We start from the raw sequence: 17,721 nt of genomic DNA, 5'->3' as shown, positions 1-17,721 counted from the left end.
TCCGGACGTGAAGGCTCAGCAGCCATGGCTCACGGGCCCAGCCGCTCTGCGGCATGTGGGATCTTCCCGGACCAGGGCACGAACCCGTGTCCCCTGCATCGGCAGGCAGACTCCCAACCACTGCGCCACCAGGGAAGTCCAGTCTAGCAGTTTGGACTCGGCACTCCCACCAAGGAGATCAGCCCCAACCCCCGGTCTGGGAACCAAGATCCTGCAAGCCACGCAGCATAGCAATAGAAACACACACACACACACACACACACACACACACACACACACACAAAGGAGCAGTACAGGGGCTTCCCTGGTGGCGCAGTGGTTGAGAGTCCGCCTGCCGATGCAGGGGACACAGGTTTGTGCCCCGGTCCGGGAAGATCCCACATGCCGCGGAGCGGCTGGGCCCGTGAGCCATGGCCGCTGAGCCTGTGCGTCCGGAGCCTGTGCTCCGCGATGGAAGAGGCCACAACAGTGAGAGGCCCGTGTACTGCAAAAAAAAAAAAAAAAAAAAAAAAGGAGCAGTACAATAACAGAAATAAAAAAATAAAATAAAATTAGAAGAAACAAAAAATGTATTAGGAAAAATAAAAATATAAGTGAAACAACTACAACAAGGTAAAACAGAACCACAACAGAAAAAAAAAAAAGGGAACAAGCCAAAAGGAGCTGAATAACAAACTATAAAGAATAAAATAAAATCAGAAAAATCAAAATATAAATGAATCAACAACAACAAGGTAAAACAGAAACACAACCTAAAAAAATTTAAAAAATTAAAAAAGACCCTTGGCTGTGGGGGCAGAGCTTAGGCAGGGGCAGAACTTAGGCGGGGGTGGGGTTTAGTGTGGGGAACCTAGGCGTAGCACCTGTGGGGAAAGGCAGCACGGCCTGAGGGGGGCCTTGGTGTGCAGAGTTTGGAGTTCAGAGGTAAGGCCCTGGGTGGGGGTGTGTGGACGGAGCTTAGGCTCAGCACTGCTGGACCTCCGAGGGCAGAGGATTAGGCCCAGGACCTCAGCAGGCTCCCCACGGGCCCAAGTGGGCAGGGAAATGCTGGCTGTGCTCCCTTCCATTCCTCCCCTCTCCCGAGGGTCTCCCCTGTCCCTGTTGATCCGCTAACCATGGGTGGGCCCCACCTGGTCTGGGAACCCCTCCCCTCCCCCAGCCGCCCCTCAGGGGCACCGGTCCCATCCCACCTCCACTTCTCCTTCCCCGTCACTCCCCGACATGTCACACTCCCCCTACCGAGTCACTCAGTGGTTCCTACCATCCCCTTCGATGTCTGTGGTCCCCCACCAGTGCCTGGTAGGTGCCCTAGCTGTGCAGAGATGCGAACTCAGCGTCCTCCTACTCTGCCATCTTGACTCCGCCCCCATCAAATTGTTTTATGGTAGTAGTAGTAATACTTTTTAAATTTCTCCCTAATGTCATTACATTGGCATTTCAATAAATGCCAAAAAAATTTTTTAAATATATTTTGATTGTTTCCTGTGAATTAAAAGTCTTGGGTCAAAATTCAATATAGGTAAAATTTAAAGTTCCTTCTAACAAAATAAAAAATTCTCAACTTCAACCCATGGGCCACTTATAAAAGATATTTGTTATCATTAAACAGTTGTACAGTAAGTGAATTTAGATTGTCTCTTGAGTTCACTGGACCTTTATTACTCTCATAACCTCAAGTTGATAGACTAAATGTTGTCCAATATTTAAATAATCATATTTGTTTAAATATGTATACCCTAAAATGAAATAAAACTGTTTTTTGAAACTACAAACAATTCAAACAAAACTATAGTACTTTCAGGAACAGCCACAAAGGATTTCATTTTATTTAATTTTAGAATAAATATCAAGGCAATGAGGCACTAACCCTATAAGAAAATCTTGTATATAAATAAAACTAGATAATCAAAGAAAAAAAATTTTAAGGTAAAATAGTTTTCCTTTTCACCTAAACACTGAGAATAATTTTAGTGGGCATCAACAAGGAACAAACAGAAAAGGCAACAACATATGAGACTTGGGAGATGTTGCCTTTATAGGAAGTAAACTGTGGGGGACCCCATGACCAGGGCAGCACCAGGGCAGTTTCTGAGTTAGTAGGCACAGTCAACAAAACATCAACTCTGTCACATACTATGTAACCTTGAACAAGTTAGTTAACTTCTCTGAGCTTCAGTTTCCCAGCCTATAAAATAGGGACAATAGTATCTTTCTTATGTCATATGTAAACTATCTTAAGTATATGGCACTTAGTAGAGATCAATAAATGATAGCTATTAAGAGGCAAACCTGTATTTTAACTCTAGTGTAAATATATGTACATGGTTTTATTGAATCACCCTCAAATTCCTTTTCAATAACCACCAACACAAGAAAATTTTGTTCTACATTGTATATAAAAGGAACTAAAGATTTCTGATCTAATTATACAGCTTTTTCTTTTTTTCTGGCCAGGCCTGCAGCATATGGGGTCTTAGTTCCCCAACCAGGGATCAAACCCATGCCCCCTGCAGTGGCAGCTCAGTCCTAACCACAGGACAGCCAGGGAATTCCCTATATAGCTTTTAAATTGCAACTTACTTTCATTCTGCAGGATGTTAATGGCATCATCCATAATGCAGTCTGGTGAAAATCCTGCTGTCTTTGACAGTAAACCCAACAATGATGCAATTTTCAGTCTCACAGATGCATCATTCTCCTGAAACAAAAGCAGCTATTGTTACATTGATGCTCTACTCTCAGGAACATGGGAAACTAATATCTCAAAACAGAGTCAACAAGTATTTCTTAAGCTTTATTTCTGAAAAATTAACTTTATATGCTTTGGGGGCAGAAAGTTTTTCTCAATCTGTATGTTACACCTAAATACTGCAAAGTGAATGGGAATATTTTATGCCTTCCTGATGTCATTAACTTCTAAGGAGATGTGTGCTTTTGGGATTAAAAGTAACTTTCCTCCCCTTTGCAGTAACATTAGACATGAGTTGCAGCAACTTGGACCACCAACACTGCCAGCACTGGGCACTCAACACTGCTGTCAGCACCACTGTTTTTGGAGCCCCAGAAATTGGGTGCTGCAGCTACTACTGCTATCACCAGAAAGAAGTTTTCGTTCTACCTGTGTTTTTTTGGATCACCAGTTCCTGATCAGAAGTCTGGGGCAGGTGATGGGATTTCCCAGGTGGTCCAGTGGTTAAGACTGTGCTCCCAATGCAGGGGGCCCAGGTTCAATCCCTGGACAGGGAACTAGATCCCACATGACACAACTAAAAATCCTGCATGCAGCAACAAAGATCCTGTGTGCCACAAGTAAGACCCGGCACAGCCAAATAAATAAATAAATAAATATTTTAAAGAAAAGTCTGGGGCAGGTGAATCATTGCCTGGGTCTAGGTCCTGGGTCTGGGGCCCAGGGCAAGAGAGACTAAGACATGAGTTAGCGTGGCCCATTTAGCTTCAATATCGGGAGGTGGTCTCTAATTTGCACCAAGATTCCTATGGTAAGAAATTTTTCCCAAAGACCGAAAGGAACATGTCTTTTTGTTCATCACCATATCGCAAGTATGTAGCACAATATCTGGCACTAAGTAGACAGATGTTCAATAAACATAGGTAAAATGAAAAAAAAAAAAGTACCTTGCCAACGCTAAGATTAAGCAAGCATTTCTGTCCCAAGGACAAAATTACTTAAATGTATGCTCAAAAGATGAAGTGCCTTCTAGATGTGACCCCAGTTTCTAAGGAGGTAACTGGGCACAACAAGAAGGCCTGAAGCAGGAGAAGGGACAAAAGATATGCAGTCAGAAGACCCCGAATCCTGGCACACCACTTACCATATGTTCAACCTTGGGAAAGTCATTTTCTTGGGAACTTAAGCTGTGGAGTGCAGCAGAAGGAGAAAGGGCTTTGAAATTGGCCAGATTGAGGTGTGAAACCTGGACTCACTTATGTAATAGCTATATGTCTTGAACAGGCTAATTAACTTCCTAAGCCTCATCTGTGAAATGGGGCTAATAACAACCTCAAACAGCTACTGAGAGGAAAACAACTCACACAGAAATGGGCATACAGAAGGCAATCAAATATTAATGCCCTTCCTTCCTTCCTCTATGATCATCAGTCCTTTCATGTGGAGGGTAATAAAACCTGAACTGAATCCCTATGAATATGGTACTCCGATAGGTACCATAAAGAGCAAATAAAAAACACGTGAAAAATAAGGATGCAATCACCAAGCCCAGAATATGGGAAATTCCACAGGGTAAAATGCCTGGTTTTTAAACAATAAATATCATGGGAAAGAAAAGGTGGTGGGGGGAGGGAATGCTATAGATTAAAAGAAACTGAAAAGGACAGCTAAACTAACGAAATGCAACATGTGAATCCTGCTCAAACAAACCAACTGTAAAAAGACTTTAAGACAATCAGTGAAAGCTGAACATGGACTAGGTGTTATACACTATTAAGGATTATTGTTAAGTGTCATTTTTTTTAAGTCCCAAAAAAAGTCCTAATTTGTTAAACACAGATAATTAAATGTTTATAGGTAAAATGATATGTTGCCTGGGATTTGCCCCACCCCCAAAAAAGTAGGGAAATGCACCAAACAAGAAGAGCAAATGTTGATAATTGTTGAAGCTAGATGAGGAACACTGGAAAGCTCATATTATTTTCTCTCCTTTTGTGTATGTTTGTAAATTTACAAAAAAAAAGTTAACTTTTTAGAAAAATCACATGAAAGTACTTATTCTATCTAAAATGCAAATTAATTTACTCATTCAACAAACATTCAAGGAGTACCTACTATGTGCCGAGCATCATTCTAGCTGCTGGGGATACAACAGTGAATAAAACAGAAGCAATCCCTGCTCTCATAGCGCTTATATTCAAGTGGATAAGACTGGCGAAAGAGGGAATCCTCTGGTGGTCCAGTGGTTAGGACTTGGTGCTTTCACTGCCATGGGCCCAGGTTCAATCCCTGGTCGGGGAACTATGATCGTGCAAGCCGTGTGGCTCGGCCAAAAAGAATAAAAAATTTAAAAATAAAGACTGGCAAAAGAAAATATGTAATTTCAGATGGTAAGCATTCTGAAGAAAAACGACGTGTGTAAGAGGTTAAAGAGTAATGTGGAGAGGTTGTTATAGACAGGACAGTGAGGGAAGTCCACTCTACGGATATGACTTTTGAACGGACACTTAACTGAGTGAGACAGAGAGCAATAGGAAGTTTTAGGGAAGCAGCATTCCAGGCAGAAGAATGTTGCAAACCCAGAATATGGAAGATTCTAAAATGCTGCATTTAAGAATGCATACATATCTGTTACAGTGATTCTCTCCAGAGTAATCTCTGGAGAGTGTATTTTGTTTTCTAACTTTTTTATTTGCAGAGGCAAGTCTCATTCTTTATTTTATACACTTCTATACTGCTTGAATTTGTTATAATAAATGCTACAGTTGGGGTTTTTAAAAGAATGTTAAATTTAAAACTCCGCACAAACATTCATAACCCTTCAAAAGCTTCCAGTTTCCTATGGAAAGAAGCCTGAGCTGCTGAGCATGACACAACGGCCTGCCAAGACTGTCCCGTATGTCAGCTCCCACAATTCCCCACCAAGCTTGATGCCATGAGGCTTCAAGTTTCTGTACTTCTGCTCAGATTGCTCCTCTGCCTAAATTGCTCTCCCTGCCTCCCACAGCCACTCCCTCCTGCCCCTCAGGTGTCAGCAACCCCAGGAAGTTTGTCTCTGATGCCTGAACTGGACAAGAGTGCCCTTCCGCTTGGATCACCCAAGCAGCCTGGTGCAACCCTTTATCATGCCCCTCACCAGTGCACTGTAATTATCATAGTGTATTATGTGATTGTGTCTGTTTCCCCAACCAACCTGTGAGCTGCTAAAGTGACAAGCAGAATGCCCAGAAAGCACTTCGTACATTCTGATAAAAATAAAGGGAAGAGTATAGGAAAAGGAAAAGCCACGTGTCCTACTTAATTCACTCGGTGAATTAAATAATTCATCCATCATCTGTTCAACAGGATTTCCTGAGTACTTACAAGGAGCCACTGTGTTTGGCCATGGGGATACACTGCCCTCATGGAACTTTAAGTTTTAATGGGCAAGGCAAACAATTGTCAAGTAATGTCCAAATACATAATTACAAAGTTGTACTGTAAAGGAAAAATAAAGAGTTCCATGAAAGCATATAACAAACACGGACTTTAATTTGAGGCAGAGAGAAAAGAATAAATGAATGCTCTCAGTCATGAAAGAACACCACAGCTTCCAGAACTGAAAAAGGGGGCAATGTGGCTAAAATGTAGACTACCATGAAATGCGCTACAGAGGCAAGCAGGTGCCACAACTTTTTGAGAATTATGGCAAGTGCCTCTGATAGTGCCCAGAATGTAGCAGGAATTCAATACATATTTGTTCACTGTTGAATAAACAAATGAATAGTCTTTGTCCTAAGAACAATAAAAATCCTTTGAATAACTATAACGAGGAGAGTGACATAAACAGATTCAAATTTCTGAAATACCAAACCAGCCTCAATATAATGATTGGATTGGAAGGGGCAAAAGTAGCCAGAGACAAATTAAGAGTAATTGCGGTGCTTGCTTTGGCAGCACATATACTAAAACTGGGACAATAGAGAGAAAATTTGCATGGCTCCCATGCAAGGATGACATACAAATTCATGAAGCATTCCATATTTCTGAAAAAAAATTTAATCCTTTGAGCAGCAAAAAATAAAAAAAGGAGTATTTGATTTAAAAAAATTATAGAACAGCAAAAGAATTTGAATGGTTCCAAAGAATTATTCATCTTTCCATTCATTCTTTTAATAAATTAAATAAAACTTAATACACGAAAAAAAAAAAAAAGAGTATACCGCTATAGTCCAGCAAAAGGCAATGCCAAGACTCCCACTTACGTTAGGGGCAGGCTAGATAGTACAGAACAACCTTCCCGCTAAGGAAAACTAGAATAGTATTACAGATGCCAAAAAAGAAAAACATATGTGTGTGACTTCTCAAAGGAAACAATACAATGATATATTTAAAATACTAAAAACAAACAAACAAATAAAGAAAAACAGCCAACCTAAATTCTACACACAGCAAAAACATCGTTCAAGAAGGGAGGTAGGGGCTTCCCTGGTGACACAGTGATTAAGAATCCACCTGCCAATGCAGGGGACAGTGGTTCAAGCCCTGGTCCAGGAAGATCCCACATGCCATGGAGCAACTAAGCCCGTGCACCACAACTACTGAGCCTGTGCTCTAGAGCCTGTGAGCCACAACTACTGAAGCCCGAGCACCTAGAGCCCGTGTTCCACAACAAGAGAAGCCACCGCAATAAGAGGCCCACGCACCGCAACAAAGAGTAGCCCCCACTTGCCGCAACTAGAGAAAAACCTATGCACAGCAACAAAGACCCAAAGCAGCCAAAAATAAATAAAATAAAATAAAAAGAAGGAACGTAAAGGGAATTCCCTGGCAGCTCAGTGGTTAGGACTCAGCACTTTCACTGCTGTGGCCCAGGTTCAGTGGCTGGTTGGGGAACTAAGACCCCACAAACCATGCAGCATGGCCAAAAAAAAAAAAAGAATGGATGTAAAACTTAAAACTTTTCCATACATACAAACACAAAGAATTTGTCACTGAGTGCCACCAGTAAACTCACAATAAATGGAAATATCAGAGGGTATTCATCAGCCAAAAGGAAAATAATTCCAGATGAATAAACAGTCACAGATACAAGAAGGAAAGAAAAGCAATGATAAATACATGTGGGTAAATGATAAATACATAGGTAAACTTAAATGAATATTGCCTGTAGAAAATAACAGTGTCTTCCAGAGTGAAAAATGGAGAATTAAAACATAAAACTTCATTCACACATGTAAGTCAGGAAGGTGGATAAATGAAGTTAAAGTCCTCACATTGTTCAAAATAGAAACTGTACCATTTAACACTTGACTTTGATCAGTCAAGAATTCATGTAATAGCTAGGTTATAACCAGTAAAAGAAGTGTAAAAGAATGTATAACTCCCAAGCTAATAAAAAAGGGGTGGAGGAGAGAATTTTTTTAAAAGAGTCAATGCAAAAGATGGCAAGAAATGACAGAAAAGAAAAGAACACTGAGCACGTAAGACAAATAGAAGGCATTTAATAAGAGGGTAGATTTAAACCAGCATATATCAATAAACACGTTAAATGTAATGAACTAAATGCTCCAATTGAAAAACAAACACTGTCAAGTGAAATTTTTAAAAAACTAACTACATGTTTTTTACATGGGTCATAAAATAAAATGTTATAAAAAAGATGAAAATAAAAAGTAGAAATAGGTATACCACGTAAACTTTAATCAAGGGATAGTTGGTATCATAATATTAATATCAAACAAAGCCGTTATATGCTGATTTGATTATTTGTAAAGAATCCAAAATCTACACATAATTTATTAAAATTGTTAAATGAGCTTAGCAAGGTTGTTAGATATAGGATTTAATAAGCAAAAATCAATTGCATTTCTGAATATCCATTCTGTACTGTTAGAAAATAAAATTTTTTAAACATATCATTTACAATAACAAAATACTAACTACCTAGGAATAACTAACAAAAAGATGTACAAAAGGACTTTCCTGGTGGTGCAGTGGTTAAGAATCCGCCTGCCAATGCAGGGGACACGGGTTCGAGCCCTGGTCCGGCTCAAAATTTATAAAGAAATTAAAAGACCAAGAACAATTAATATATACTTAAAGAAGAGGAAGGTGGGAGAAGTTGTCCTACCAGATGTCAAGATTTATTATAATGTTATGCTAAGACAGCATGGTATTGGCATAAGAATAGACAAACAGTAGAAGAGACAGCCCTGAAACATACCCACCCATATACAGACACTTAATTTACCAGAAAGGTGGTACTACAAAACAATGGGGAAAGGACATTCTTTTCAGTAAATGGTGCTGGGACATTTGGACTTCCATACACCAAAGCATTACACACACAAATCAATTCAATGTATGAAAAACAAATAATAAGCTTCTAATAATAATGTAGCAAAATGTCTTAATGAGCTCAGGGTAGGTAAACCCTTCTTATATCAATCAGACAAGAAAAGTACAAAATATAACTCAAAAGACTGTCAAATTGGGTTACATTAAGAACTTATTTTCATCAAAATACAACATTAAGGGACTAAAAAAGGGAGAAGATACTTGTAACATGTATAACCAAAGAACTTGTACCCAGAATATAAAGAATTCCCACAAAGCAATAAGGGAAAAAAAAAAAATTGTAAAATAGGCAAGAGACATACATAGGTATTACCCAAAAGAATATCCAGTTAAACGTATTAAAGTTGCTCCCCTTTATAGTAATCTAAGAAATGCAAATTAAAGCCACAGTGACTACACATCCACAGGAATTGTCAAAATGAAGAAAATCGGGCTTCCCTGGTGGCACAGTGGTTGAGAATCTGCCTGCCAATGCAGGGGACACGGGTTCGAGCCCTGGTCTGGGAGGATCCCACATGCTGCGGAGCAACTAGGCCCGTGAGCCACAACTACTGAGCCTGCGCGTCTGGAGCCTGTGCTCCGCAACAAGAGAGGCCGCGATAGTGAGAGGTCCGCGCACCGCGATGAAGAGTGGCCCCTGGGCTTCCCTGGTGGCGCAGTGGTTGAGAGTCCGCCTGCCGATGCAGGGGACACGGGTTCGTGCCCCGGTCCGGGAAGATCCCACATGCCGCGGAGTGGCTGGGCCCGTGAGCCATGGCCGCTGAGCCTGCATGTCCGGAGCCTGTGCTCCGCAATAGGAGAGACCACAACAGTGAGAGGCCCACGTACCGCAAAAAAAAAAAAAAAAAAAGAGTGGCCCCTGCTCGCCGCAACTGGAGAGAGCCCTCGCGCAGAAACGAAGACCCAACACAGTCAAAAATAAATAAATAAATAAATAAATTTATTTTTTTTTAAAAAAATGAAGAAAATCAATTGCAGCTATTGGAAAGTATGGGGAACAACTGGAACTCTCACACAGTGCTAATACGAGTGTAAACTGGTATTACCACTTTGGAAAACAGTTGGCTCAGTAATTCCACTCCAGGGTATACACTACACAGAAATGCAAGCCATGCACACCAAGAGACTTGTATAAAAATGTCTGTGGCAATATTTCTTATAATAGCTAAAACCTGGAAACAGTCTAAATGTCCATCAATAATAGAATGAATAAATAAATTATGGTATACTCATACAATGAAATCTTTTTTTTTTTCTTTTTTTTTGCAGTACGCGGGCCTCTCACTGTTGTGGCCTCTCCCATTGCGGAGCACAGGCTCCGGACGCGCAGCCTCAGCGGCCATGGCTCATGGGCCCAGCCGCTCCACAGCATGTGGGATCCTCCTGGACCAGGGCATGAACCCGTGTCCCTTGCATCGGCAGACGGACTCTCAACCACTGTGCCACCAGGGAAGCCCGAAGTCTTATACTGTAGTAAAAATGAATGAACTACAGCTATAGTTAATAATATAGATAAATCTCACAGAATTTTGAGCAAAAGTCCCACAAAAAAAGATACATACAGAGAGGGAGGGAGGGAAAGAGGAAGGAAGGAAAGGAGTGTTTTTTTTTTTTACCAAATAAATCTGTATTTAGTACAAGTTTAAATGGTAAAAAAAATTTTTAAAGGAATTTTTTACCCCAAAAGTCAGGAGAGTAGTGGTTATCTTTGGGAAAGGGGGGAGAAATAATTAGAAGGAGTTTTGAGGGGGCCTATGGGAGGCTGATTATATTCCATTTCTTGACCTGGATGGTAGTCACATACGGTGTTCATGTTGATCAATAGGCTATATGAGGTTTTTCTACGTATTCTTTACATGTTATATTTCATAATAAAGCTTAAAAATATGATAGTTGGGACTTCCCTGGAGGTCCAGCGGTTAAGACTCTGCACTTCCACTGCAGAGGGTGCGGGTTTGATCCCTGGTTGGGGAACTAAGATCCTGATGCTGTGTGGTGCAGCCAAAAAATTAAAAAATAATAATAATAAATTAAAAATATGACAGTTGTTTATATTACTGAGGTAATGGAAACAGAGAGGTAGATGGACTTAAGAGATATTTAGAAGGTAAAATCAACATGAGTTGGAGAGGAAGGGAATATGGAGAGAGGAAAGGGTGAGGGTTATATTTAGGATCCTTCTTGGGTTTCTGATTTAAGGGTCTATATTGTTGGTGGTACACTTCTTGCTATAAGGTAAACTGGAGAATGAAGGGAGATACCAAATTCAGTTTTGAACACAAATAAAAGCCAATTCTTTATGGACTTCAAATCATTAAAATAACATCATCAAATCAAGTAATTGTCTTTCAGAGACAATAGATTAGTCAAATACCCTAATTCTGCAGTGAAAGAGGACAGAAAAGATACATAGTCTTTCAATGGTCTGGAATGGAGTCACAGACCTCCAAACACAAGGGAGCAGCACAGAAAACAGAAGTACTAAGTCTAGCAGATAAGAGGAAGGCAAGGAGGAAAGAGAGTATCTGACCTAGTAACATTCTTTCTTCATCTAGATACTTTACTCAAGTTCTTCTACTTTCGGAAATTATCCCCTGGTACCCTTCATGCCTAAGCTTAAAACTGCCTCGGGGGAAGGCCTCTCTAATAATTGCTCTTCTCACATTAAAACTGTCCTTGTTCAGGCTTTCCTCATCTTGCTGTAGACTTATCAGTCTCCTAGTTGGTCACCCTAACTCCCGTCTTGCCCTCATTCAGTTCCTCCATCCTCCATACCGCCCCCGAGAGTGACATGTCTAAAACAAAAACCCCCAAGGTAGAATACAAGAACCTTCCATTAGACAGGATTTCTAGTCTAAAGTAAAGAGTTCTCAATTTAAAATCTACACCAGGGACTTCCCTGGTGGCGCAGTGATTAAGAATCCGCCTGCCAATGCAGGAGACACGGGTTCGAGCCCTCGTCCGGGAAGATCCCACATGCCACGGGGCAACTAAGCCCGTGTGCCACAACTACTGAGCCTGAGCTCTACTGAGCCTGAGCTCTAGAGCCCGCAAGCCACACTACTGAACCCAAATGGCACGACTACTGAAGCCCGTGGGCCTAGAGCCTGTGCTACGCAACAAGAGAAGCCACCGCAATGAGAAGCCCGCGCACCGCTACGAAGAGTAGCCCCCGCTTGCCGCAACTAGAGAAAGCCCACGCACAGCAACAAAGACCCAACGCAGCCAAAAATAATTAATTAATTTAAAAAGTAATAAAATAAAATAAAATCTACACCAGCCAAACTACCTGTATTTCTTCTAACGTGATAAGTTATTTCACATCTCAATGCCTTTGCTCACAATTGCTCCTTCTTTCTAAAATGTCTTTCCTCCTACTTTCCAACTGCCCATAATCTGATTAAGATTCATCTCAAGCATCACTACTCTATAATGCCCTTCTAGGCCCGTGCTCCCAAGTACAATTGATTACCCTCTTCTTTAAAGTTATATCATAACCTGTCTCAGATTTCGCAGCACCTATAACATTGTATTATTATCCATTTTTTGTCTAATCTACCCAACTAGACTCAGATCAGGGATCATATATTAATCTCTGTATCATCAACATGAAGCACAAGGCCTGGCACAGAATTAGAATTCAGAACACTTAGAGTGAATGAAAAAAATAAACAAATGAATAACTCAAGCCCTTACCATCTATATATCACATATATATTTGATCTACCAACTATACTACTGGCCCTTAAAGGACAAAGAACATGTCTCACAGTTCCCAAGATCCTCCACAGCAACTAACACAGTAGTATAAGTGAAGAACCCCTCATGTGAAATATTAACAAGTTCAGCTACAGAAAACCTTGGATGAGAAAAGCAGAAGCCAAAGTAGTTATCTACTAAAATACAAGATACCACATTTCTGTATAAAATAGAAGAATAAAAAAACACTATAGTCATCAATCTAGAACTGGACCCATTTATCATCCCTCCTCCTTTCCTCTGGGGCTAGAATCTGCTAGACTAATGCACACAGCATGGCCTGGTTAAAGAGCTTGGGGTCTGACATCAGAATGCCTGAGTCCAATTATTCTTTTAGACATGGTAACGGTATTGTGATTATGTTTTTAAAAAGAGTCTTTATTGTTTAGAGATATAAACTGAAATTTATGAATAAAATGATATGATGCCAGGAATTTGTTTTCACAAGAATCTGGTAGAGGGTGAGAGTGGAGGAAATGGAAGTGGACAGTAGGAGTGGGGGTGGGAATAAAACAAATTTAGAAATAAAATGATAATTGTTGAAGATGGGTAATGAGTACATGGGAATTAAACTATTCTCTCTAATTGTATACATAGTTGAAATGTTCCATGACAAAAAGTTGAAAACAAAATTCCATACAGTCCAGCAATTCCACCCCTGGGTATTTATCAGAAGAAAACAAAAATACTAATTCCAAAAGATATACGCACTCCTATGTTTGTTGCAGCATTATCACAGCCAAGATTCTGAAGCAACGTTAAGTGCCCATCAATAAATGAATGGATAAAGAAGACGTGATTTATATATACAATGGAATATTACTCAGCCATAAAAAAGAATGAAACCTTGCCATTTGCGACAACATGGATGGACAGAGAGGGTATTATGCTAAGTGAAATAAGTCAGAGAAAGACAAACACCGTATGATTTCAGTTACATGTGGAATCAACAAAACAAAACAAATGAATAAACACAACAAAACAGAAAGAGAGTCATAGATATCGAGATACATAGGTGTTTGCCAGAGGGGAAGGGGTTGGTGGAGAGGAGAGAAATAAGTGAGGAAGATTAAGAGATATAAACTTCCAGTTGCAAAATAAATGAGTCATGGGTATGAAATGTACAGGGTGGGGAATATAGTCAATAACTATTTAATATTTTGTATGGTGACAAATCATAACTCAACTTATTGTGGTGAACATTTTGAAATGTATGGAAATACTGAATCACTATACTGTGTAACAGGAACTAACACAGTGTTGTAGAAAACAAGGCATTTTACAAAACAACTGACCAAATTTCTTTAACAGGTCAATGTCACCAAATAAAAATTGTTCTAGATTTTTAAAAAAGCAAATGCCATGTGGAGACAGTTTGCATTTCGATTTGAACAAATCAACTATAACAAGATATTTGGGGAACAACTAGAGAAATGTGAATATGGACTATTTGTTAGATGATGTTAATTTTACTTGAGATGCTTAGATGGTTGTATTTTTTAAGTGTCCCTTTTACTGAACTATTTAGGGAAAAATATTATGATGCTTTAAAAAAACTTCAGGAAAACAAACTGAGCAAATTTGACAAAATATTAATAACTATTTAATCCCAAAGATGGGTATTTGGCAGTTCATACAGTATTCTCTACTTTTCTATAAGCTCAATAATTTTCATACTGAAGTTTAAAATCCGAAGTCATCTGTGATTCAAATATTTGAAAATTATTTCTTCTTTTACTTCAGATCTTACTTACAAATAAAAACTGAAAAATAAACCATTTTGCAAATTTCATTTTCTGCTTAAAATATTTCCTCTATTTAACTATGCATGAATTGATGTTTTTTTCTAACCCATGAAAATAGAGAAATAAAATGCCACTTAGGGGCTTCCCTGGTGGCGCAGTGGTTGAGGGTCCGCCTGCCGATGCGGGGGACGCGGGTTCGTGCCCCGGTCTGGAGGATCCCGCGTGCCGCGGAGCGGCTGGGCCCGTGAGCCATGGCCGCTGGGCCTGCGCGTCGAGAGCCTGTGCTCCGCGACGGGAGTGGCCACGACAGTGAGAGGCCCACGTACCGCAAAAAAAAAAAAAAAAAAAATGCCACTTAGCTAAAAAAGTTAAAAAAAAAAAAAGGGCTATTGCAGTTAGATATGAGGGCCTTGAATTAAAGCAGTAACAGCAGAATGAGAGGACTATATGCCAGAGACAAATCTGGTTACAGAAGGGTCATGGTTGAAGTTAAGTCCTCCTTTGTGCTCCAATGCACTCTCAGTACTCTGAGCAATTTGATGCATTTTATCATTCACATCTGTTTCCATCTAGATACTGTAACCTTTTTTTTTTTTTTTTTTGACTGCATTGGGTCTTCTTCGCTGCGCGTGGGCTTTCTCTAGTTGCCGCAAGCAGGAGCTACTCTTCATTGCGGTGCATGGGCTTCTCAATGCAGTGGCATCTCTTGCTGTGGAGCACGGGCGCCAGGCGCACAGGCTTCAGTAGTTGTGGTGCACAGGCTTAGTTGCTTCACAGCATGTGGGATCTTCCCGGACCAGGGCTGGAACCCGTGTCCCCACTCTGCCACCAGGGAAGCCCCTGAAAGCTTCTGATAATAGGATCTTTTTGGACCTTTTGGATCTTTTTTATCTCTGTATCCACAGTGCCTAGCACATGGAAGACACTCAGTAAAAGACTGTTGAATGAACACTTATTATTTATTTTGCATATTAACCTATTCTGCAGACACATGATACAACTCCTATACATACTCCCATACACACTCTCATCAGGTCCTCAAGACCTTCTTACCTTGTAATAATGTTCCAAGAGAATCCTGACTACTCCTTCCACACTTTCTGCCTCCACAGGCTTCCTGGCAAACTGAAGTAGGTACTGCAAAGCATCTGCTGGGGAGGTAGCCTTACACAGATCTATGTGGAGTGCTGCAGATTTACTTGGTTTTGTCAGTCGGAGTTTCTTAGTAGCAATTTCCTCCTGCTGTTGCTGCAAGAGGGTAGGAAAGATAAAACATGAAAACTTGACTGAAAACAGAGAGTTGCAAATTTAACTTTACCTTGTTTGATGGAAATAATTTTTCCTATACCAAAATAATGTATTTAGGTAACAGACCCAGCTTAAACAAAAAGCAGTGTTATGAACTGGGAAAGGAGCCAACTGGAGACAAAGCTATGAGTCCCAATTTTGCTTTTCACTAGCTCCTACAGCTGTGGGCAAGTTATTTAACTTCTCTAAGTCTCAGTTTATTTCTCTGTAAAGTAGGTCCACGAATATTTTGTTCTGCCTATCTCTTAGGATTGTTGTAGCTTTAGGGTTAAGAGGACACACAAAGGATCTGCTCCACTCCTTATTAGAAAAGAAATCTCAATTCGACAAATATATTCAGACTGTGCTGAGGAACTTACTAGGCTCACCTTGCCTCCTAAGAAAACTACAACTGATGGGAATGGTCTGCAGCTTACACTGAGGAAAAAAATCTTCCTCTCATAACAGATGACTATTTTCACCCAAATCATTCTACCTTTGTTAGAAGGATGGTCAGTATAGGAAAGAAATACATTGCCATATGTCTAGCAAACTGCAGCTACTTAACAAATATTTACTGAATGATTGATTTGGAATTAGAAGTTGTCTCTGATTCCAACTCTGCTGCTCTATTCTAAGTATGTCATGATTCACATTTTTATCATCCATAAAAAACAGAAATGATGACCTACCACTAGTCTATCTCAATCAGGGATCCTCATCTGAACCACAGAACACACAAAATTAGCTGAGTAACTATTTTCTCAACTTTCCCAAGGATGGTGCCTAACTAGAACTATTCTAGATGCATCTGTTACATATGATGAGTGCCAAAAAGTTCATGTAAAAGGGAACCTGTTACTCCAGGGCTTACGTAAGGCCCTGGTGTGTAGATATAGAGAAGATCACAACAGAAGATAAAAGTTGTAATCAATAGTAATCATCAGAAAACTACTAGAGCTAATCAACGAACTTGGTAAAGTTGTAGGATACAAAATTAATGCACAGAAATCACTTGCATTCCTATACACTAAAAATGAAAGATCAGAAAGAGAAATTAAGGAAACAATCCCATTCACCATTGCAATAAAAAGAATAAAATACCTAGGAATAAACCTACATAAGGAGGTAAAAGACCTATACTCAGAAAACAGCAAGACACTGATGAAAGAAATCAAAGATGACACAAACAGATGGGGAGATATACCATGTTCTTGGATTGGAAGAATCAACACTGTGAAAATGACTATACTACCCAAAGCAATCTACAGATTCAATGCAATCCCTATCAAATTACCAATGGCATTTTTCACAGAACTAGAACAAAAAATCTTAAAATTTGTATGGAGACACAAAAGACCCTGAATAGCCAAAGCAATCTTGAGAAAGAAAAATGGAGCTGGAGGAATCAAGACTCCCTGACTTCAGACTATACTACAAAGCTACAGTAATCAAGACAATATGGTACTGGCACAAAAACAGAAATATAAATCAACGGAACAGGATAGAAAACCCACAGATAAACCCACGCACCTATGGTCAACTAATCTATAACAAAGGAGGCAAGGATATACAATGAAGAAAAGACAGTCTCTTCAATAACTGGTGCTGGGAAAACTGGACCGCTACAGGTAAAAGAATGAAATTAGAACACTCCCTAACACCATACACAAAAATAAACTCAAAATGGATTAAAGACCTAAATGTAAGACTGGACAGTATAAAACTCTTTGAGGAAAACATAGGAAGAACACTCTGACATAAATCACAGCAAGCTCTTTTTAGACCACCTCCTAGAGTGATGGAAATTTAAAAAAAAATAAACAAATGGGACCTAATGAAACTAAAAAGCTTTTGCACAGCAAAGGAAACTATAAACAAGATGAAAAGACAACCCTCAGA

General features: G+C 39.9%; 1 protein-coding gene across 1 annotated transcript in view; it reads right to left on the bottom strand.

The window, feature by feature from the left end:
- Positions 1-17,721, bottom strand: part of INTS4 (integrator complex subunit 4) — a 113,212-nt gene that overhangs the window by 91,658 nt on the left and 3,833 nt on the right. Inside the window, exons 2-3 of the mRNA XM_082844524.1 lie at positions 15,586-15,780; positions 2,581-2,698 (exon numbers count right to left, since the gene is read on the bottom strand). Coding sequence (XP_082700650.1) covers positions 2,581-2,698; positions 15,586-15,780 — 313 coding nt within the window. The remainder of the gene's footprint in view (positions 1-2,580; positions 2,699-15,585; positions 15,781-17,721) is intronic.

The sequence above is a fragment of the Leucopleurus acutus genome (genome assembly GCF_964270905.1).
Source record: "Leucopleurus acutus genome assembly, chromosome: 8".
In the NCBI taxonomy this organism is placed as follows: Eukaryota; Metazoa; Chordata; class Mammalia; order Artiodactyla; family Delphinidae; genus Leucopleurus; species Leucopleurus acutus.
This window is presented reverse-complemented; position numbering and strand designations above follow the sequence as displayed.